Source organism: Salvia hispanica, chromosome 5, assembly GCF_029641045.1.
Source record: "Salvia hispanica isolate PSC_SH4W2 chromosome 5, Shi_PSC_v1, whole genome shotgun sequence".
NCBI classification, from domain to species: domain Eukaryota; kingdom Viridiplantae; phylum Streptophyta; class Magnoliopsida; order Lamiales; family Lamiaceae; genus Salvia; species Salvia hispanica.
In genome coordinates, this window is record NC_142696.1 from 43667490 (window position 1) to 43689716 (window position 22227).

Genomic DNA, 22227 nt, shown 5'->3' on the forward strand with positions numbered 1-22227 from the left:
TTTTAATTTTTTCGTACAACATAATATATGTATAATGTCGATATAAGCAATGTGTTAACATTCTCAAAGCATTGTATTGACATTTTCAAAGCATTGTGTTGATATTTTTGAAACACTATATTCACATTTTCATCCAAAAAACTAATTTGGTAGTTTTTTTCTTTTTCTTTTATCTTTTTTTATTTAATTAATAGAAAACGAAAATTACACATGACAAATTGTAGACTATAAATTTTTTAAAATTATATAATCTTAAATTAATTATAGTTAACAATTAAATAATGAGTTAGCAATTGATCACTCCACTGCCGTTCAATTGATAAAAACGTTTTCCACTTTTAAGGCAAGAGTTCGAATCATCACGACATAGATGCTAAACCATTTTTAAGTGTATAAAAAATGCTTCAATACATAAAAGAAGAGGTGTTGATGGAAATGCGGAACTCAGACAACGTAATAAATGCGACGATGACGTGTTGGGTGTGGCATCCCATCTTCCACGTGGATGTCCACGTCCTGGTCCCACATCTGCCACGTGGCCAACTGATAATATGATATAACTGCGCTGTCCCAAGGGAACACAAAAACACCCCCACGTCACCTTGCCACCTTAATGCTTTTATCATCTTAATTTATACTCCTATAAAAAATATTACTCTCTCCATCCAAAGATATCCAAAGATATTAGATTCATATATCATTTGGAGTGTCCCAACATACTTGAGCCATTTCTATTTATAGTAAAAATTTACTTTATAAACAACATCTCCTAAATTCCTGTACCCAAAAAAAAGTGGTTTAATATCTTGGGACGGATGGAATATAATTTTATTTTTTGTTTATCTCATAATAATATTTTAAATTTTTATTTTTTTAAAAGAAATTCCCTCTGACTTTAATATATATTTATATTTTCTCTTTTCACTTAAAATATAAAATAAAATCTTCTAAAATCTCGTACTATAACACATGTGTAAAATTTTTATACAATGATGGGAGCACTATATTCAAAATATAGGTAATAATTAACTCGCCCTCGTAATAATATCATTTTACTACTTTAATATTTCCTATTTAGTAGCTACCGCCTATGCCCTACCGATTGCATATTTGGATGCTTAATATACATTGATGTTGTTACTATAATACTACCTCCGTCCCCCAAAATTTGCTACACTTTGACCTGACACGGGTTTTAAGAAATGTAATGGAAAGTGAGTTGAAAAAATTGGTGGGATGTGGGTCCTACTTTTAAAGTATTAGTTTTATAATAAAATGTGAATAGGAATGAGTTAGTGGAATATGAGGTCCACTACCAAAAATGGTAAAAGTGAAATGTATCAAATTTTCAGGGACGGACCGAAATAGTAATATGTATCAAATTTTCAGGGCAGAGGTAGTATTTTACTACTATAAATAGTTATTAACGACTACATCTTTCTCAATTCTCACAATGGAATACAACTTTTTTTCCCCCTCTTATAGTAGGAGACTATTAAAGTGTTATTGAATTATGAACAATGCTTGTACTTGATTAATTACTGAACCTATTTAATTTGGATATCGTATTTGTTGGAAGATTAATTACTGATCCTAAATTAATGTTAAAGAGTGATATAAGTATCACAATTCAAAAACTAGCATATGGGCAACTAAACAGAAAATTACACAAACAAAATTACATGCTAAAATCATATAAGTATTTGTCGTATAAACATTCGGTTAGAAGTCGATAACTATATAAGAAAACATAAGACAGTAATAAACAACATACTACACTTGGTTTATATGTAGTCTGTAGTAATCCTAAAATACTAATCCATACTAATACTTGTTTCTAAACATCTCAAATTCACACTCTGAAAAGACACACTATCCATGTCTACATGAAACCTCTCAAGCCCAATCCCATCAACACTCACAACGCTATGAGATGAACGATGAGTCATACCACTTTCCCACCCATCTCCACCCGTTGATACCGCCGGATCGTCTCGTGGAGGGTGGTCTGGGGATGCCTCCTCGGCCGCCTCCAACGCTGCTTCCAGTTCTTGCCTCACCTGAGTCATTGTAGGCCTCTCCTTGGGCACTTTCACCACACATCTTAGACCAATCTCTCCCATTTTCAGCATCATTTCCATGTTGCAACCTTGCACTAGAAGATTTGTGTCCAAGATATCCATAATCTTTCCCTTCTCAATGCTCAATCTTGCCTACATATAATCATAATCTTTAATGATGTCACTATAAGATATGATTTATTTCAGAACTCTTCTCAAAATCAGAACACAAAACTATATTAGTTCACAAATGTACATTAATATCAGTTGACATCCCATAACATATCAATTTTGACTCAATATCAGTTCGCTAATTCATGAATATTAGTTCCTGACTCAATATAAGGAACTGATATGCTTTGTGATACTAACTGATATTCATATATCAAAGAAAATTATGACCTCAATAGACGTATATCTGCATAGTAGCTAGGATATTGAAAGTGTGACATACCCAATCAATGATGTGAGAAGTAGAATTAGTAGCCCTAGCAGAATCAAGTGCAGGTCTAGCAGTGAGAAGCTGCAGAAGTATGACTCCAAAGCTATAGACATCAGTGAATGGAGAGAGATGAAAGCTTGTGCAATATGCAGGGTCAAGGTACCCTAGTGTTCCCTTAACCTTGCTGGTCACATGTGATTCATCACCATCTGGCCCTGTTCTAACAAGCCCGAAATCCGACACCTTCGCCTCAAACCCCTCTCCAACTAGGATGTTGCTCGGCTTCAGGTCGCGGTGGATGATGCTCGGGCTAATCCCTTCGTGCAGATGGCCTATTCCTGGCATCACCAACAACAAACATGTACAGATTTGCTGCACACAAAATGTTGAGGCTGTCGTTGTAGGGGATCGCGGGCGTACCTTTAGCTGCTCCAATGGCTATTTTCACTCTCTCCCTCCATGTTAAACTCCTCCCTCCCCTCCCTAACAAACACATTTTGTTAAGATCAGTTGAAAAGTTTGGATATTTGTGGCTGATTAAGGTATTTCTTGACTTAATTTATTACCAATGATATAGTCTAGTAATGAGCCATTAGTCACATATTCATAGACCAAGATTTTTGCTTCCTTTGGCCCTGCAAGAAATTAATCATCAAGTCAATTAATGAAATCAACTAATACAACAACATTTATTCATCTTTTCTTGCCTGATTCTTCACAGAATCCCACCAATGCAACCAGATTGTCATGCTTCACTTTTGACAGCAATCTCACTTCTGCCTCCAAAAAAAATTAAAAAAAATCAATGACTATAGATACTTTAATAAATCAATAAATTTACCATTTCTGAAATCTTCAATGCTTGTGTATGCCTCAGAATGAGGCTTCTTGATTGCAAGAGTTCCCTCCACAGGAAATGTACCGCGATAAACATTAGCAAACGATCCACGACCAATCAAGAATTCTTGGCTGAAATTCTCTGTAGCCTTCTGCAGTTCTTCCAAACGAAATCGCCTCAACTTCATCTTCTTTGCATCTAGTTTCCCTGCTTGCTCACAAGGACTAGAGTGACCTACTTTGTTTACTAAATAACTGAAGATTAATTTATGTATATAAACAAACCTTTCTGCTTCCTGTATAGCCTGAGATTGGCATACAGCTTCCTTTTGAAACAAAAACACAACCAGCCTGCAACAAACACTAGTATAATGGCAATCAAAATTCCACCTAATATAGGTTTCTTGCTTGATCCATTTCCATGGCTTAGAGCTACTAAAGGTGCAGAAGCTGGTGAAAAATATTGTCTATTTGCCATGTTTTATCTTCTAAGTACAAGAGCTTTGAATATCAACTACTTGATCATCTTTCTCTTTTTTGCATGGAATTGCCTATTGTTGGAGTAAGAGAAAGAAGAAATGTGGTTGGTGTTGTTTGAAATGAGAGAAAAATTGGAGAAAAATGGTCAATTTACTTTGTATAGCCGGCCAACTGCATGTTAATAATTACCATTGTTATTAAATTTTGATTAGTACATAGACTTAGTCCTTAATTAGTCTAGCGGCACAAAAAGCCAAAAAAAGACATGTTAACATATACTATATTATACACAAGACACGGCATTTTATCATTTTATGCAATTTTTTTGCACATAAAGATAATTGATTGACATGTCCATACTTTTGCTGCAATGTGGCCATAACAAAATCTGGATTTGTTACCAAACAAAAGAACAAAGAATGAAACAAAAAAATTCAGAAGAAATATTTTTGGGTCTTTGACCAAGCTTTCAACATTAAGTGATCATGAATTGATAGGTACCCCTACCATTTGTTGTGTGATTATTTAGTCGCATATTAAGACAAGATAACTACCTAATAATATGTTAATCTCTTTTGGTAATATCATATTCCACTACTTAACAAGGATATATAGCAACAAGTTAACAACAAATGGATGAAGATAAGGTTTGAAAGAGCTCCCCAAATGTTCCAGCTTGACGCCATTAATTTAAGGGGTGGGGTAAAGCTCCAAAATTTATCGAACAAAATGTTAGTATAGAAGTTCCTCTGATAGTGTATATCATGTTTCATTGTGTATTTTAATTTATGTACTATTACTAGTTTATAATTGTACAACATCCTTCTTATAACTTTTAGAAAGATTAGGTCTTTTCCGTAAGAACAAATTACCAAATAAATAATGAAATATGGTCAAATTTTAATTTATCTCACGCTTTTCCAAATGGATTTTTTGCAAGAATTCCATCATTCCCTTTTTCGGCGAATCACGCACTAATGAGGCAGCCGATTTTATACATGGACAAACGTTGCCTCCAACTTAATAATCAGACACTTCATATGAAACAATAGAAGAACACGAAAACTTATTAATCCAATTCTATGAACCGCATACATTTATGGGCCTCGAACTGCAAAACAATCTTAGATTGGTGACATAAATATTGGTGAGGATGGTTTTGAGAGTACTATTGGGCTTGACCAACTTAAATACAACTACTAATTATAATGGCTTTATGAAGTCAAAGAGCTAATTTAGCCCAATTAACGGTAAATATCATCGAGTTATTACAAAATACAATTGACCTCGGCAAATATAAGCATATCATTCAAAACAACATAATAACTTAGTAAAATCTAATTCATGAACCAGCTACATTTGTGAGCCTCCAACTGAGAAAACAAACTAGTAGCATGATTTACACAATTAAGACTCACAAACAGTGGCGGACCAAGAAATTTTAAACTGAGGGTCCAAGTCACAAGAAATGATTCTATCACTTATCACAAGCCCAACCGTGCTAAACCAAACTTTATGTATCCAAATTATGTAATATATATATAGTTAATGTTGAAATAGTTGGGCGTTCCAATGGCCCCCCATCCATACACGTACGTCCGCCTCTGCTCACAAACACAATACACACTATCACAAGTACTTAAACTCCCTATACCCTCACCACCTCAATTGTAATCCTGTGGACCATAAGGCTGAAACATATCTGCAAAAAAGCCCTTCTTTCTTCTAGGATTAATACCAATGTCTCTACATATTTGATCGTTATACCATATGTGCAATCCCCCAACACACCTGCTTCTGTATTTCCCGTTGCCAGAGTACGTCTTCATGTACCTCTCCCACGTCTCGATATCCTTCTCCATCTCCTTGATGCTTGGCAACTCCACCGCCTCATCAAGAAACTGCGCCACCCATTTGCACTTCATCTCGTACGTAAACAGATTTGAGAACGATCCCGAGTAGCCTATCACTGCCAGCTGTGGAATTCTAGGATGAATTATCTGTCTGCAATATACAGCACCAGACAACTCCATTAGTATGAGGCCTTTTGGAAACTGTCCCAAAAACAGAAAATCGTGAGGGCTTAGTCCAAAGTAGACAGTATCATACTAATGTACCTGTAGAGACGGATGGTGGAGGTTGGAGTCTCTAGGATGTAGTTTTGGAAAGTTGGAGATGCGAAGATGTTCTTGAGCTTCTCGTCGCCTTTGTATCCCGTTGCAAAGATTACTATATCTGCTTTTACATGATGTTCTCCATCGATGATGAGGCCGTCTTCGCAGAAGCTGACATTCTGCGATTTTTTGAGAGCAAGGCTTCCGTTTTCGACCTTGTCGTAGAATGTTTCAGGGAGCATGTAGATCTGGCAAGACGAGATTTCTCCGAGGAAACTCTCTTTTGGAATCATTCCGTACTTCTTCAAGGGAAGCTTCCATCTTACGTAGCTCTCCACGAACTTGGACATCGCCCATCGCTAAGTCATCTCAATAACATTAATAATTAGCTAACAAATCAAGTCGTGTTATATCCATATTTGAATTTGGATTAGATTAATTACCAGGGGTGTAAGTGAGGTGGCTAAGACGGTAGAGAGGAGTCCTTGGCCTGGTTTATGGACCATGAGCTCCATAAAGCGCGTCGCGAAGATGTTACCGTAGTTGACACCCCACGCATATGCATCCGGAAGTGCCCAATGCACCGTTCTTTGGATCATCGTGCAAGGATTTTCGGGCCCTAATCAACAAATATGATCGAGACTAAGGGTGTGTTTGGTACCATGAATCGATTAGACATTTAATTCGAAAATAATTTATGAGCTATATTTTTATAATAACTGTAAGTAAAATAAGTTAATGGAACATGAGGTACATTTATCAAAATAATAAAAGTGAAATGAGACATCGAGTCACTACAAATTTAGAAAATATGGGACCCAAAGGAATAGTAGTATTTCCAAAATTCATCACGTTTCAAATATTTGAAGGTGTACTACACACATAGTAGCACCCACACCACACACACGAAGACCCACGGACGGATAGGTGGCTTTGAATGTATGGTTTCGTTATCTTTAGACTTCAGTGTTACGGAAATGAAAGTCTAGTTGGTATCATTAAATATAGTACTATAAAGTTTCATTAATAAAACCATCAATTAAAAGTAAATATCAAAGCTTGATTAGTTTTCACTTGCATTGAACTTGTGTTAAATTTGAGAGTTTAAAATTTTCAAATGCAGTATACTATAGTAGTTACCATTTGCAGTGGCGCATTCGAGGGCAATGTCGGTTGCTGATTTGCTGGAGCCTATAATAGCAACTCGTTTTCCCCTGATGAAGTCTGCAGCAGCTGCATTGTCCATCCCAGAGTAGTCCATCGAATGCAACACTTTGCCTGAAAATATCTCCGGCCCAAATCCAGCTCCAAACTTTGGAATGTTTGGGAAACCACTGAATCTCCCAATGCAGATTATCACAAATTCAGCTTCATACTCCTAATTAATAAGTTCAATTCATAATTAGCTCACGACATATATACTAAAAAATTTAACAAAATTTAGTACTCCTAGAAATTAAGAAATACCTTAGTGAAGTTATCTTTGGTGTGGATGACTTTGAGAATCCACTTTCCTTGACATCCAAAAGCTTTACCCGTGCCGCCCCACAAGTCCCAGGAACGAATCTGGTCATCAGATTCGCCCACGTAATTAATGCTGATCACTTTGGAGTTGAATTTTATGTATGGTAACAATCCAAAATGGTGAGCATATGATTGGAGGTAGTCCAAAACTTGAAAGTTTGTGGGGAACATGTCTTCAACCGAAGAAGGCCATGGGAAATCAGAGAACTCGAAGGTGGGCCTCACATTCTGCAGTCTGGTGGACTCAATGGTGTGGTTCCACACACCGCCGACGTGATCCTGAGCTTCGAAAACAACGGGTCTGAAGCCTCTGGCCGCCGCGTATTTGCAGGCCAGGAGGCCGCTGATGCCGGCCCCGACGATGGCAACCCTTTTCTCCATGGATAATAATGGTTGGTTTGAAATAATGCAGCCTCAAAACAAGTACACTATTTATGGACGTTCATTTATAATCCTTGAGCACTAAAGCCTTAATACTAGTATACAATTGACATTTCCATCTTCCATGATATTAAAACACAAAAAAAGACAAAACGTGGGGATTGTGGAGATATTACGAAACAATAGACATGTGGAGAAAACAGTAGACATTTTTTCCATCTTCCGATATTAAGGAAATATTACAGAACAATATAGACATTTCCATCTTCCGTACGTGATATAAAAAATAAAAACAAAAAAGTGGGGACTGTGGAATAATTATGAACTATATAGACATTTTCATCTTCAGTGCTACAGGTATATCCACATAGAATATGACAATCAATATGATAAAATAAAACAAGAACTAAATATGCAATGCTAACAAATTTTATGTCATGGTTTTGCTTGCGAATTTTCTGGAGTTGGAGCTGGAGCTGGAATGCTGGAACCGGAGCAGCGGTGGGCGGTGGCAGTGTTGAATAAATTGATTTTCATCTGAATATCGGATTCAGAATCAGCATTGTTTTTGGAATTTTTATGTTATGGTTTGGGAGAGTGAATCTCCAAAACAACATCCAAAATTCCGCTCTTCCCTCCCAGTGATATTTTACTTTCCGTTACTATTAGGTATGCTACATAATAAAAATGGAATCTATATAGATCAAAATTATCTAACCAATGAAAAAGGAAATTGGATTTTATTGTGTTTATCAAGACAAAATAAAATCCCATTGGTCAATGATACGTTTATTATTCCATTATTTAGTTAGATATTTGGGGAGTGCATATCTTTTCCATATCTTTTGTCTTGCTCGCTAAGTTAGTATCCCTATTATAAATAGGTCCATTGTTATTCTCTTTATTCAATCAATGAAATAACATATTTTGCTTTACTTTTTTATTGTTTATTTTCTTTCTGCAAACTCTAGTTTATAGATTGATCGACGAGGCTCGGTTTCCTCGCGACTTTCTCCTATCTTTCTACTCGATAGGGGGTTAAACCCTTATCAGGCAAAGTCAAAATTATCCAACTAAAGAAAAAGGAAATTGGATTTTATCAAAGCGCTTGGAAATGATGAAAAATCCATGCATGGAAATATGGAAAATATGTGGAAAATTCCATATATTTCCAAATATGGAAACTAAATGGAAATATAGAAATATATAGATAATTCATGCATATAAATATGAAAACTTTAAAATATGGAAAATTCTAATGAATGAATTTTTATGCATGGAAATATGAAAATATATAGAAATTTTGAGAAAAAAAAATCAATCACCCACCCCACGCCAGTACCCCTCCAGAACCACCCCCCACCCACTCTACGTCATGTCACGTCCTCCCCTCCCCATCCCCCAAACAGCGTCGTGGAGCATCCGCACTGTGTCGGGCGACGCTCCTCCCCCATCGTAACACACTGCGCCTCCTGTCGCAGCTCCCCCCCTTTTGAGTTGTGAATGCTCTCAACACTAAAACCTTAAACACGGAGTAGTATGCTAGTCACGTGCACGGAATATTATTTACTCACAATCATTAAGCACTAAAGTTGGGGCACTACACTAATTATCGATTTTCTCAATTTTTTAATTTTATTTTTAAGTATAGCTTATAATTAAATTATTTTATGAATTGGTAAAGTTTTTACAAGCCCAATTTTATTGTTTGATGGTTGAATTTATAAACGAATCACCTCACGACCCTGATGTCTAAGGAGTGAAGCCCAATATTGTTAATTAATTTTTTGCCATCCCCTTTGTCCTAACTAAGGATTATTTGTGATCTTCATAACGAAATTTGGACACTTATTTGTGATATTTTCCTAACTAACAATGATCTGTGGATCACCTCCGATAAAGATGAACACATTTGTTCATCACTAACTAATTATTTATCTAGTATTATTAAAGCGCACGTTATACGTGAAGGAGGATCACCCAAATTTTAGTGACGCTTAATTACAAAATCAATTAATAATCAGAGATATACTCCCTCGTAGATGTTCCATATTTTGTGAGCTTACTTGTTAAATTATTTGACTTTATGAAAAACCGAAATATTAGTATTAACTAGTATCTCGCCATGCGATGCACGGTACATTGAACTATTTAAAAAAATAATATGGTAAGTAAAATTTATCTAACATATATAATATTTCTAATTATTTACTAAAGCTTATGCATAAATTGTGGGTAAAATTTATAGTACATTGACAAACAACTGAAACATAAATTTATTTATATGGAGTATATTTATTTTGTTTCCATATACTGTTTATTTCTCCATGTAATTTTAGTCACTGAGGCACAAAATAACAACTCAAATTCTCCATATCTGAAAGTAGTACTGCCTTCTCTCTCTATGCTTGACACCATGAAAGAATCAACAAACATCAACATTCACGTGAATTCAACCACAAGTCTTTATTTTTATTTATATTCATAATCTCATTCCTCTTTGGTATCGAGCACAAAGAATGAGAATGCATAGCACTTGTAATCCGTCACCCTCGTAAAACTTGTTTTGGAACTCCACCCACTGAAGTCTCAGTGCGTGCAAGAAGGCACTCAAGGTTCCATCACCAAGAGTAGGCCAACAGTGGCACAAATAAAGATAATAATGCCAATTATAAGGATGAATATATTGTTGTATCTGCATATATATGTTCAAACATTCATCAGTTTCTTAGTCAGAAAAGTAAAATAATAAAGTCTGCAGATAAAAATAATAATGCAAATATTGAAATGTTATAAACATCTATAGGACTTTACAATGAAAGAAATCAACTCACCACCATACAAGAAGGAAAACTTTCTCATAGAACACAATGGATAACTCAGTGTGCAAGGCTGAAATCTCTAAAAAAAAAGGAGCGTTAGAATGAGCTGCAAAGTTTAGTTATTAAGAAACAGAGGAATGGAGATGCTTTTTTCCTAGCATTTGTTCAATATCTAAGCTTTACGGTAATATAAATCTTCAAAAACTGAAAATGAAAAGTGAAGTTACAAAGAATTTCTTAGCTTCTGGCACAAACTGAAATTACTCATCCCAGTATTAATTCAAGGTTGCAACTTGCAAACACAAACGAAGATAAGAAGCTGTATTTGAAACAGCCCCAAGAACAGATTCGATTGTGGGTATAAACTGATGTACAAAAACTTGACTGAACTCAAACTCCTCATGACCGTGGCCATGGCCATCATTGTGGTTTGCCCCTGATTGAAGAGACTCCTCTGTCCTTGGAAGGGGTGCATGTAGATCATCACATGGTATAAATCAGCTTGGGATCTAGTGCACCACTTGACAATGATAAGGAGAGAAAAATAGCCAAACAGGTTGTTCAAGAATATCATCTGGGGAACAAACTGAAACCTGGAATGGAAATGGGAGTAATAAGAAAATGATACTTGGACGTACAATAGTTACACTATTTGTGTTGCAGAATTCAGAATAACAAATAGAAAAGGGTACATATTGATCCCAGTGATCTTATATCTAATTATCAGGAAAACAGGGCATTAAACTTACCATGTGTTTATGCTATTCTTGAAGAACAGGGCATTATTATTCCCAAGTTCATCTGTGCAACTCCAAGCAATATGGACATTTTCATTTTAAGTGAGTTTAGGAATGGATAAGTGTCTCGTCCTTTGATCAAGCCAATAGTGGAAGCCTCACTGCATTAAGAACGATCAGCATACAAGAGGAAGCATGCAACAGAAAATGTTATATTCAAGGTCAGTCAGATACCTGCAAGTTGCATCGCGACATACGTATGCCGACGACGGACCAAATAACTCAAATGGCACGGAGAACAACTCATTATAGATTAATCCAGAACACTTTGGTATTAGTTAAGTTGTTCGAGGTTCCAAAACATCTAAGCAACATCAACACCCAAAAATAACTTACCTATTAATTAAATCTACAAAAACACATTTAATCAGGCTAGGGATCAATATGGCAGATTAAAAACATCTGTTACCAATTCTTGCAGATTACAGATTTGTAGAGTCTAATGTTTAGGCAATCATCAAGTACTGTGTTATATCATGCTGGCCAAAAAAAAATTGAAACAACTGATGCATTAAAATAAAGTGAAATGGTGTATTCAGGTAGAGAATAGCAGACTACAAAACAACGAATGTAACTGCTATACAAGTTGTGAGTGAAGGAGGGGTTTAGTGGTGGGCGTGGGTCCAAGCGTGGTAGTTGTGTAAGTATTTGGATAAAATCGAGGTAGATAATGACGAGATTTTTGTGAGGTATCAACAAATATGCGATTAATATTTACTACTACAATTCATTAAAAAAAGAAAACAGTTTTATTTAAATAATATATTTTAAAAGGACAATCTCTAAATACCCAAAAAGAAAGAAGTTGAAAGATTGAGAGAAAATGAATGGCATGAAATCGTGGGTAATAGCATTATTAGTTTTTCTCAAAAATGTTTTCACTTCCCAATTTTTATTAAAATATCACGATGGCCTTTTGGTTAATTTTCCCAAAACTTCCCTTTTATATATTTATAGATAGATAGTAGATGTTCCATATTTTGTGAGCTTACTTGTTAAATTATTTGACTTTATGAAAAATCGAAATATTAGTTTTATATAATAATTGTGAGTTGATGGACTTAATAGAATGTAAAGTTCACATACAAAAATTAGTAAAAGTAAATTATATAACATTTATTGAGACTGTCCAATAAAAAATATGAGACATATAATAAGGATCGAAGGGGGTAATACATTAAATATTTACATCAACATATTCTACTATATTTTCATTATGGAATAACTAACACGTGAATATCTTAACAATGTCAAACCTCTCCAGGAAAACAAAAACACATGAAAGCAACACAAGATCATCAAAAGAATTTAAATAAATTCAATTGTCCTTTATTATAGTGACCAGGGAGGATTAAAGAGCGGGGAAGAAAGGGAAAATATCGATGCGTGAGAATCATGAGTCGGAATAATTAAAAATTGAGTGGAGGAGCTTATAGTTATAGGTGGTGGTAGTCGGCTGGGCCATAATGCTGAAACATCTCAGAAAAGAAGCCATTCTTTCTTTTGGGAGTAGACCCAATGTCTCTGCATATTTGATCATTGTACCAAATAGGCACCCCACCAATGCAAGACCTTCTAAAATTCTCATTGCCTGCATACCTCTTCATGTATTTCTCCCACCCCTCAATCTCCTCCTCCATATCTCTTATATTCGGCAACGCGAACCCCCCGTCCAGAAAATGCGACAGCCATTTGCACCTCATTTCGAACGTGAATATATTCGACAGCGACTCTGAGTAGCCTATCACCGCGAGCTGCGGGATTCTTGGATGGATCATCTGCCTATAGAGAGGGACAATGGAGTCTCGAGATCCAAATATGTAATTTTGATAAGTGGGAGAAGCGAACATGTTCTTCAGCTTCTCCTCACCCTTATATCCCGTCGCAAGGATGACCACATCTGCAAGGATGGAATTGCCTATAGTAGAAAGAAGAAATGTGGTTGGTGTTGTTTGAAATGAGAGAAAAATGGTCAATTTACTATTGTATAGCCCGCCAACTACCAATTTATTAAATTTTGATTAATATGTTACACAGACTTAGTCCTTAATTAGTCTAGCGGCACAAAAAGCAAAAAAAAAAAAGACATGCTAATCAACATATATATTATACACAAGACACAGCATTTTATGTACTGTAATTTTTTTTGCACATAAAGATAATTGATTCACATGTCCATACTTTTGCTGCAATGTGGCCATAACAAAATCTGGATTTGTTACCAAACAAAAGAACAAAGAATGAAACAAAAAATTCAGAAGAAATATTTTTGGGTCTTTGACCAAGCTTTCAACATTAAGTGATAATGAATTGATAGGTACCACTACCATTTGTTGTGTGATTATCTAATCGCATATTAAGACAAGATAACTGCCTAATAATATGTTAATCTCTTTTGGTGATATCATATTCCACTACATAACAAGGATATATAGCAACAAGTTAACAACACATGGATGAAGATAAGGTTTGAAAGAGCTCCCCAAATGTTCCAGCTTGATGCCATTAATTTAAGGGGTGGGGTAAAGCTCCAAAATTTATCGAACAAATGTTAGTATAGAAGTTCCTCTGATTGTTTATATTATAAGGAAAAAGTAAATTTTCATGTTTCATTGTGTAATTTAATTTATTTACTAGTACAACTTGATAATTGTACAACATCCTTCTTATTATAACTTTTAGAAAGATAAGACCTCTTCAGCAAGGGCAAATTACCAAATAAATCATAAAATATGGTCAAATTTTGGTTTATCTCACCCTTTTCCAAATCTGAAGAATATATAACCAAAAATGGATATTTTTGCAAGAATTCCATCATTCTCTTTTTCGGTGAAACACACACTGATGAGGCAGCCGATTTTATACACATGGACAAGCGTTTTCTCCAACTTAATCAGACACTTCATTTGAAACAATAGAAGAACACGAAAACTTGGTAATCCAATTCAATGAACCGCATACATTTACGGGCCTCGAACTGAGAAAACAATCTAAGATTGGTGACATAAATATTGGTGAGGATGGTTTTGAGAGTACTATTGGGCTTGACCAACTAAAATTCAACTACTCCCCCGTCCTTAAAAATTTGTCACATATTTCCTTTTTCGTCCGTCCCTAAAAATTTGTCACCATTCACTTTTACCATTTTTAGTAGTGGACACTATATTCCAGTAACTCTTTTAAACTCATATTTTATTATAGAGTGAACTACATCAAAAGTCCCTGACGTTTCCAGTTGTGACACTGCAGGTCCCTCAGAAAAAAAAAAATATCCCACATATATCTAACCTTAAAATTAATCACGTATCTTGTTTTTGTAGCCAATTTTCGGACCAAAATACCCAAATGCCTTCAAGGGCATTTCAGACATATTACACTCAAACTGCAGACCTACTCTGCCATCATCTTCAGAACTGCAAACATATTACACTCAAAATACCCAGTCACTTTTGTCAAATCAAAGTTGATATTTCCCACGCTGTACCTCTATTTTAATGGTTTGACATTATAAATTCATTTTATCTCATTTTCTTTCGTTTAATCAGTATACGCATTCGCTAAGTTTGACATAGCGATTTGGGTAACTTGCACACTCTGTCCGCTGTCTGACTGGTAAGGTGAATTTGGGACGATTTTGCATCTGAATTTGGGTGGATTTTGCAGCTGAATTAGGGACGATTTTGCATCTGAATTTGGATTTTGCAGCTGAATTTGGGTCGATTTTGAATATGAATTTGTGTGGATTTTGCAGCTGAATTTGGATCGATTTTGCATCTGAATTTGGGTGGATTGGGGTTGTATAAAATTTAGGGTTTATGCGTATAAAATTTAGGGTTTATTCGTCTAAGTTTTTAATATGTTGCATCTCATCTCAATTTTCAGGTGCTTGTTGTTGTAATGTCTTCTTCTAGTTCTCAATCGTACGGATCAAGCTTTAATTGGAATTGGCCTCGTCCAGAGAGTGTGAACTGCAACCATGATCTTGAGGCCGAGCTAGTGATATCTAGGACTACTGCGAATCCTGGTCGGCGTTACTATCGTTGTCCAATATGGAAGGTATCGTATGGCACAATCACGAAGAAAATGTCCTTTTACATAAACGACATTCCATTGACTTTTTTTTTTAATAAATTATGCAGGAAGATGATTGCAGATTCTTTCGCTGGGTTGATGTGGATCTTTCCCCAAGTCAAGACACTTACTTTCAAAAAATCAAGCTCGAACGAGATAACTTTGAAGAACAACTCCGATGCAACAAAGTTATGCAAGGTGTTCTTGAAGAAAAATTGCGTTTGAAAACTGATGAGTTTGAAGAGCTGAAGTTAAAATTGAGCTTGAAATCTGAGGAGTGCACACGTCTTAAGTTACAAATTGATAAAACAACCAAAGATTCCCGCAATATGAAGATTGCGATATTGTTGTTATGTGTTGTAATTATTCTCCTTATGTAATTAATTTATGTAATGTAAAATGTGGAACATTTTGTTTGTTGAGATGTGTTGGGAATCACTAATATTGTTGTTTGGCGTTTTGTTTTGTTCAATAATATGATGACACCTTTAATAAAATCACTAATGAAATACCAAATCTTTAATACAAAAACGAATGAAGTACCACACATTTAATAAAATCACAAATGAAGTACTAAAAGGTTTAAAAGGTGTTAAAAGGTTAAACCTGTAATAAAATAACGAATTAAGTACCTCACCTTTTTAGATAATCACGAACCACGTACAAAAAAACTAATACGCAGATTAGTAGTTCCAAATATGAGATAGATCCTACCTAGTTAATTCATAATTCATATCATACGCCAAACAACAAACATTCAACAGCGCATAAAAAACCATCAAAATATTGTTACATCAAAAACCATCAAAATATTGTTACTTCTGTAAGTCATAATAGCGTAGCATAGTCATAAACATTGTTTGACCAAAAATACCAAAAGAAAGGCTTCAAGCCATGCCAAAAAAACCACAACATTGTTTAGATTTTACATCATCCAATCTTCTTAATCTTGATCCCTGCGACGGCCACAACGCTGCGGATTAGCCATAGTCCGACGACTTGAGGTAGGCCTCGTCGGATTTGTCTACAACAAACAACAAAGCGTGAGGATTGACGCGCAGCGGTTTAGATATGAAATATATTGAATGGATAATTCTACCTCTACGTCCTGTCGTGTGCGAGGCCGTCCCCTCCGAGGTGCTGGAGCTGGAGTGTTCTGTATCATATAAACAAACATTATAATAGACGTCCAACGGGTGGGGAATTCATATATTCGTAGTGAATACTACCTCTTGGTTTTGACGAGAGTTTGAAGACTCTGCACTGTTATGGGTAGCCGATGTAGATGGGTCAGTGGCCTGTGACGAACTCTGACGAACTTCAATACGAGCATCTACTCGGGGATCATTGGTGCAAGTTCTCCTGTTATGATCCTCTGTTCCGCACCGGCGACATCTTAGTATATAGGTTCGCCTTAGTGACTCTGCTCCATTCTCGTGATGTCGAACCTGGGGCTCCTCGCGCCTGAGTTTCTTTGGCCGTCCACGTTGTCGCTTCGTCCTTGGAGGCGCCAATTCAAATCCAACAGCAGAAGTCTTCGGCCAATTATCCATCCCATTGATTGGGTAGAGGACATTCTCGTACAACATCGACATTGTGGACCTTAAATAATAACGGGAGACGTAGTCTGATACATCCTGCCCATTCTTGTTGATTGTTGTGATTGCATAAGTGCAGGGGATCCCAGTCAGCTGCCATAATCTGCATGAGCATGTAAATTCACGCATGTTGGCTACATACTGGCCAGACGGTCCTGACACTTGGTACGAATCCTCTCCATTCCATGTTGATCTCCAAGAAGAAGCCCTCGTGTAGAACTTATCCACGATCTCTTTGATAACGGGCGGCAAAGGGTGATCATAGGTCTTGACCCACTGACCTGTAATTTGAATCCTCTCCATCTGATTGGTCCGAATCTCCTCCAACATGGTGATAATTTCCAACTCTCGAGCAATTGCTATTTTTGAATTGAAGGTCTCACATATGTTATTGAGGATAATATCACAACAGACATGCGTGGAGAAATATGCCTTCACCCATTTTTCTTTCAGGGCAACATGGAGTACGTATTCATGTGCTTGGGGATATGTACTCCGCAACTCATCCATCCAGTCCTCATATTGCTCGTTGGTTGTATTGGACGCAAGCTCCCACAACATCTCTTTAAAATCTTCCCCAATGAATTGCTTCTTGAAGTTATTGTATATGTGTTGAACACAAAACCGATGCTCGCTCTATGGGAACTCCTGAAGAATGGCTTTTGCGAGGCCCTACAAATGGAACACAAACAAGACAACATTCAGTTAACAACAACACATGTGTAAAAAAACTCTACATTTTATAATCACAATCGAAGTGTTAATGTATATACATACTATATCCACAAATGTAGTAATTCAAAAATCACATACAAAGTATTCATGTATGGATTAAATTACATACAAAGTATAAATAAATAAAAAATCACATTTGAAGTATAAACGTTATAATGAAAGCACATAGCACATACCTTTTGTTGGTCAGACATGAAGACGTATTTAGGGGCATTTTCATGCAATTGTAGGTCCTCGGCTAGGTAGGAGAGAAACCATTTCCACTGAGCGTAGCTCTCTGCCTCAGTCACCGCCCACGCAATAGGGCACCAACCGTTGTTGGGATCAATTCCAATAGCCGTCATCAGTTGGCCCCTATACATAACTCCCAAAAAGCAAGCATCTAGGAAGATAATTGGACAGCAAAAACGCATCCAACCCTTTTTCAAAGGACCCAAGCAACAATAAAACCTAAGGAATTTGGGGCCTACAGTGTCAGGGTCCCTGAAATTCTCATAGCGTAGGTGCACACTTGAATCAGGGTGTGTCCGCTCCAACTCGGATTTGTAGTAGAACAACTTCCGGTATTGGAGTCCCGCCTTCCCGAAAATGCCTTCTAATGCGGTGTCTCTTGCCCGATATGCCTTCATCCTACCAACTTTAAGGCCGAACTCCTCATCCACACACTGGCGTATTGCAGACAATGGAATGTGAGGATTGGCTTTGATTTTCTCTAAGTAACGATCAGCCAGCCACTTCGCCGTGAGCCATCTTTGTTCCAACACTTGCGAGCACGTGTGAGCATGATCCCGTTGCATATTCACAACCACGTAATCAGTGTTGTTGTGGGTTTCGATTTTTCTTGCATACACATACCACTCACAGGACTTTCTTCTACAGATGGCACGAAGTCTCTTTCCATCATTTTGTCTCACATGCACTGGTCGTCTTGTCATAATCGCGTACTGCCGCATGACCTCGTAGAAGAAATCTCGATCCTTAAAAAGATCACCAGGCTTCCAAACTGGAAGCTCCTTCGTCAGCTTGAAAGGTGTGTACTTTACACCCCACCTCCTCAACCCCTCCAAATCCTCTAGTTCTTGTAGATCTTGAAGCTCATCAACAGTTTCTTGCTCACACAGTGGGTTTGGTTCGGAAGACAAGTTATTTTTGTCCACAACAGCTGAGAACTTTCGCCGTTTGTTGGACCCTGACCCTCCACTGCCGCCACTGCCTGCACCATTCTGTTCTAGAGGAACCTGTCGTCCGGTCTCCGGCTCGTCACCCTAATGCTGTTGTGCCGGCTGTTGTGGCTGACATAATGACTCATAGAATGAGGTAAACAACTGTTCATCTTGACACATATTGGCTAACGATATAAAATGGCCAACCTCATCGTCTTCATCTTCAGTCGTATATCCCTCATTCTGAAGATGACATCCATCCGGAGCATACTCGAAAGCATGACAGTATAAATCATCTTGGAAAAACTGTCGGGGAGCTTCATCAACTGTTTTTCTCGCAGCTTCAGTTGGGGCTGATCCTTGCACATGTGGGTCAACCTCGAACATGAGCAGTTCATCAGTAATGTCCTCAACAATCGGAAAGAATTCATTGTCAACCCTAATTTCTGACTGTGGTTCACACCCACCATCCATGACGGGTTGGTATACATCTTCTTCATGGACATATGCTCCGGCCCTGTTCGCATCAGGTTGATCCACTACAGCTTCAAATTTAGTAGGATGCTCGTCAACTACGACACTTGGACCAATCGGTGTGGAATGTTCAACACATGACGGTGTAGGTGCATCCTAATTCATATACAAATGTACACGAAATCAAAATCATAACTCATTACCTCTTGTACGTGTGCACGGAAATCTCCTCCTCCAACATCTCCAACATCTCCTCCAACTCTTATTATTGATTCTGCCACAGCTTCTGGTACCACATCTCCAAGTTCTGGTTACAGCATAACATTAAGAGCTTCTGGTACCACATCTCCAAGTTCTGGTTCATATGCTGGTTCAAATGATGTTGCCTCACTAACTTCTTCCGGCTTAACTTCTTCCTCATATGCTACTGCTTCAACTGGTGTTCCATCCGACAGTACTGCTGTTTCCCTAACTGGCATAGCTTCAATATCAGATGCTACAGCTTCAGAGGATATTTGTTGTTCTGCTGCCACCTCTTCAAATGTTTTCTCCAAATTTTGACGAGCTATCTTATCCTCCCTCTTCCACTGAGCATGCTTATCTTCTAAACTTTTAGTAACATATTCCTCAAACTCAATATCCCTATCATACCAGCCAATCATCAAAGGCTTACTCTGGTCCCCTTGCACATGATCCTCCTACCTCTTCTTCCTTCTCGGTTGACGATTTGGCACAATTGGTTCGCTTTCTTCAATTTCTTCAATGATGACTCGTGGGGTTTTCAACGCTCTGAATCTGAGAAGTTCCTCAGCTTTAACTTTCATTTTTTTCAGTAAGGCCACTGCCCGGGTTAGCTCGACAACATACATGTGAACTAGCTTTGTCGAAGTAGACGCCACTTTGAGGAAATCCTTTAGATGTGGCTCCTCAATAATGGGCATCAAAGGGCCGCCTATTAAAACCCTTTGCAGTCAGCACTGTACTTTGGATCACAGTAATAGAACTCACATATCATCTTCATATCATACTTCAACTTTAAGATCATGGTCGAGAGGTATACGAGGTCGAATTGTTCTATGTTACAGAAGTCGAAGAAGGTCCAATACCCCCTAACATACTTTTTTTCCTCCTTGGTAAAGAAAAAAGAACCACCGTGATGGAAAGCAATGGAAAACGATCCTAGATGTTCCTCTGTCAATGCACAAAAAGACCGAAGAAATTAGAAAATTAAAACCCTAAATTCCCAAAATTATCGGACAAACAGAAACAAAAAATAAAACCAAAACAAGCAAAACAACAATAAAACCAAAATAACAAAAACAAATTCACAAAAAATTCAAATTTGGAGCCCTAAATCACAACAATAGTCAGTATATATACGATTGAATTAAAAATAGAACATACTATATTCCTCTTCCGGGTGGAAAAAATCTAGTTCAGGATCTCGGATATCCCATGTTTCTTTATCCACATCTATGATCTCAGGTGCATGTCTTGGTGGCGGGGGCGGTGGCAGTGGGGGTGGCGGTGGCGGTGGTGTTGGTTCCTTTTTACGACGAGATGACTTCCGCGAAGATGACTCGCCGGTGCCGGAGGTACCAGTGCGCTTCCGCTTTGGCGTCATTCATGCAAAGAGAAGAGGGTTTGCAGAGGTTTAGGCGGGTGAGGGAAAAGTGAATGATGGTGTGAAAATTTTGAATTGAGTATTTAATACATAAACACACACTCTATCTATATATTTGAGATAGAGACAGAGAGAGAAGGAGTTGAGAGAGAGAGGAGAAATACGAACCGCCGCTGCTACATGTCAAATCGCATCAGGTTAACAGTGACCGATGTCAGCATGCAGCAGGCCGTCACTGCAAATTCTCAGACATTATGTTCATGCTCTGTCCAAAATGCCCTTTAAGGGCCGAAGGGTCTTTTAGTCACAAAAAACAAGATACGTGATTTATTTTAAGGTTAGATATATGTGGAGATATTTTTTTTTCTGAGGGACCTGCAGTGTTACAACTGGAAACGTAATGGACTTTTGATATAGTTCACTCTTTATTATAAAACTAATTGATACGCTCGGATTTTGCACGGTTTTAAGGCCATTATTTGGCTCGTTTTTAAGGTCAAAGTTGCATTACCTGTCCATTATTTGCATATTTTATCTATTTTGGTATTTTGACATGTTTTGTGAGAAATGTGCATATTTGAGCCTAAAAAGGGAGTAAAAACGTGAAGTAGGAAATCTAGAACTTCTCCGACGACCGCCGCAACACTTCCGGCGACCGCCGCAACACTTCTGGTGACCGCCGGCGCTTAGCGGAGTCACGCCCGGCGACCGCCGGGAAGTGCGTGGCGACCGCCACAAGGAGTCAGAAGCTACTGGACTGCGCGCGGCGACCGCCGGCCAAGGTGCGGCTGCCCGCCACAAAAACGCGGCGCACTACAGCTGTCTTCAAACTCATGTTTCTGGCGATCCTGAAGTCCGATCAGAGCGTTCTACACACCATTCTCTTCGTCTTGAAAAGAGATTCAATATGGTTCAAGAATCAACCCAATCGAAGTTCTGTGGAGAGGGTTATGACCGTTCTACCAAAGTCGCGCAAAGCTGCCAGCTGCAGTCTATGCGGGAATTTGAAGAAGGAAAGAAGATCTTACCTTGTGAAGCCAAATCTTTTCCTTCTACTATAGGGAACGAAAATTACATATTTCCTAATGCTTGGAGGATACTTATT

At 37.5% G+C, this 22227-nt stretch overlaps 3 protein-coding genes and 1 long non-coding RNA gene across 5 annotated transcripts; all 4 read right to left on the reverse strand.

Moving 5' to 3' along the window:
- Positions 1-1721: 1721 nt before the first annotated feature.
- LOC125191206 (putative serine/threonine-protein kinase PBL28) lies at positions 1722-3916 on the reverse strand. Its single transcript, XM_048088714.1, has 7 exons — positions 3625-3916; positions 3344-3547; positions 3210-3278; positions 3069-3137; positions 2923-2985; positions 2515-2840; positions 1722-2213 (listed from the first exon to the last, which is right to left on the reverse strand). Exons 1-7 carry the CDS (start codon positions 3815-3817, stop codon positions 1815-1817), a joined length of 1323 nt encoding a protein of 440 aa, XP_047944671.1. The 5' UTR covers positions 3818-3916; the 3' UTR covers positions 1722-1814.
- Positions 3917-5195: 1279 nt separating this feature from the next.
- LOC125186281 (putative flavin-containing monooxygenase 1) lies at positions 5196-7925 on the reverse strand. Its single transcript, XM_048082633.2, has 5 exons — positions 7401-7925; positions 7074-7311; positions 6377-6552; positions 5937-6292; positions 5196-5823 (listed from the first exon to the last, which is right to left on the reverse strand). The coding sequence occupies exons 1-5, from the start codon at positions 7836-7838 to the stop codon at positions 5484-5486; spliced, it is 1548 nt and encodes a 515-aa protein (XP_047938590.1). The 5' UTR covers positions 7839-7925; the 3' UTR covers positions 5196-5483.
- A 2360-nt stretch (positions 7926-10285) lies between these two features.
- Positions 10286-12067, reverse strand: LOC125186436 (uncharacterized). 2 transcript variants are annotated; one of them, XR_007170447.2, is made up of 4 exons: positions 11632-12067; positions 11410-11558; positions 10673-11253; positions 10286-10533 (listed from the first exon to the last, which is right to left on the reverse strand). It is a non-coding gene; the product is annotated as an uncharacterized LOC125186436 (long non-coding RNA). The 2 variants fall into 2 exon arrangements; XR_016130177.1 differs by having other exon boundaries at positions 11410-12067.
- Positions 12068-12893: 826 nt separating this feature from the next.
- LOC148926893 (uncharacterized) lies at positions 12894-17636 on the reverse strand. The gene is made up of 4 exons (XM_089059283.1): positions 16758-17636; positions 16161-16165; positions 14791-14870; positions 12894-13357 (listed from the first exon to the last, which is right to left on the reverse strand). The coding sequence occupies exons 1-4, from the start codon at positions 17634-17636 to the stop codon at positions 12894-12896; spliced, it is 1428 nt and encodes a 475-aa protein (XP_088915409.1).
- Positions 17637-22227: the final 4591 nt, after the last annotated feature.

Bases quoted from the DNA above. Each gene is read 5' to 3' on its own strand.
- LOC125191206 (XM_048088714.1), bottom strand. From the start codon at position 3,817: ATGGCAAATAGACAATATTTTTCACCAGCTTCTGCACCTTTAGTAGCT. The intron at 3,138-3,209 runs GCAAGAAAAGAT...AATTTCTTGCAG, and splicing joins GGGATTCTGTGAAGAATCAG to GGCCAAAGGAAGCAAAAATC. The intron at 2,214-2,514 runs GTATGTCACACT...GATTATATGTAG, and splicing joins CTTCTCACATCATTGATTGG to GCAAGATTGAGCATTGAGAA.
- LOC125186281 (XM_048082633.2), bottom strand. From the start codon at position 7,838: ATGGAGAAAAGGGTTGCCATCGTCGGGGCCGGCATCAGCGGCCTCCTG. The intron at 7,312-7,400 runs GTATTTCTTAAT...CTTATTAATTAG, and splicing joins CCAAAGATAACTTCACTAAG to GAGTATGAAGCTGAATTTGT. The intron at 5,824-5,936 runs GTACATTAGTAT...TGTATATTGCAG, and splicing joins TCCACCATCCGTCTCTACAG to ACAGATAATTCATCCTAGAA.
- LOC148926893 (XM_089059283.1), bottom strand. From the start codon at position 17,636: ATGGATGAGTTGCGGAGTACATATCCCCAAGCACATGAATACGTACTC. The intron at 13,358-14,790 runs GTCCGAAAATTG...CCATCCTTGCAG, and splicing joins GAAGGCATTTGGGTATTTTG to ATGTGGTCATCCTTGCGACG.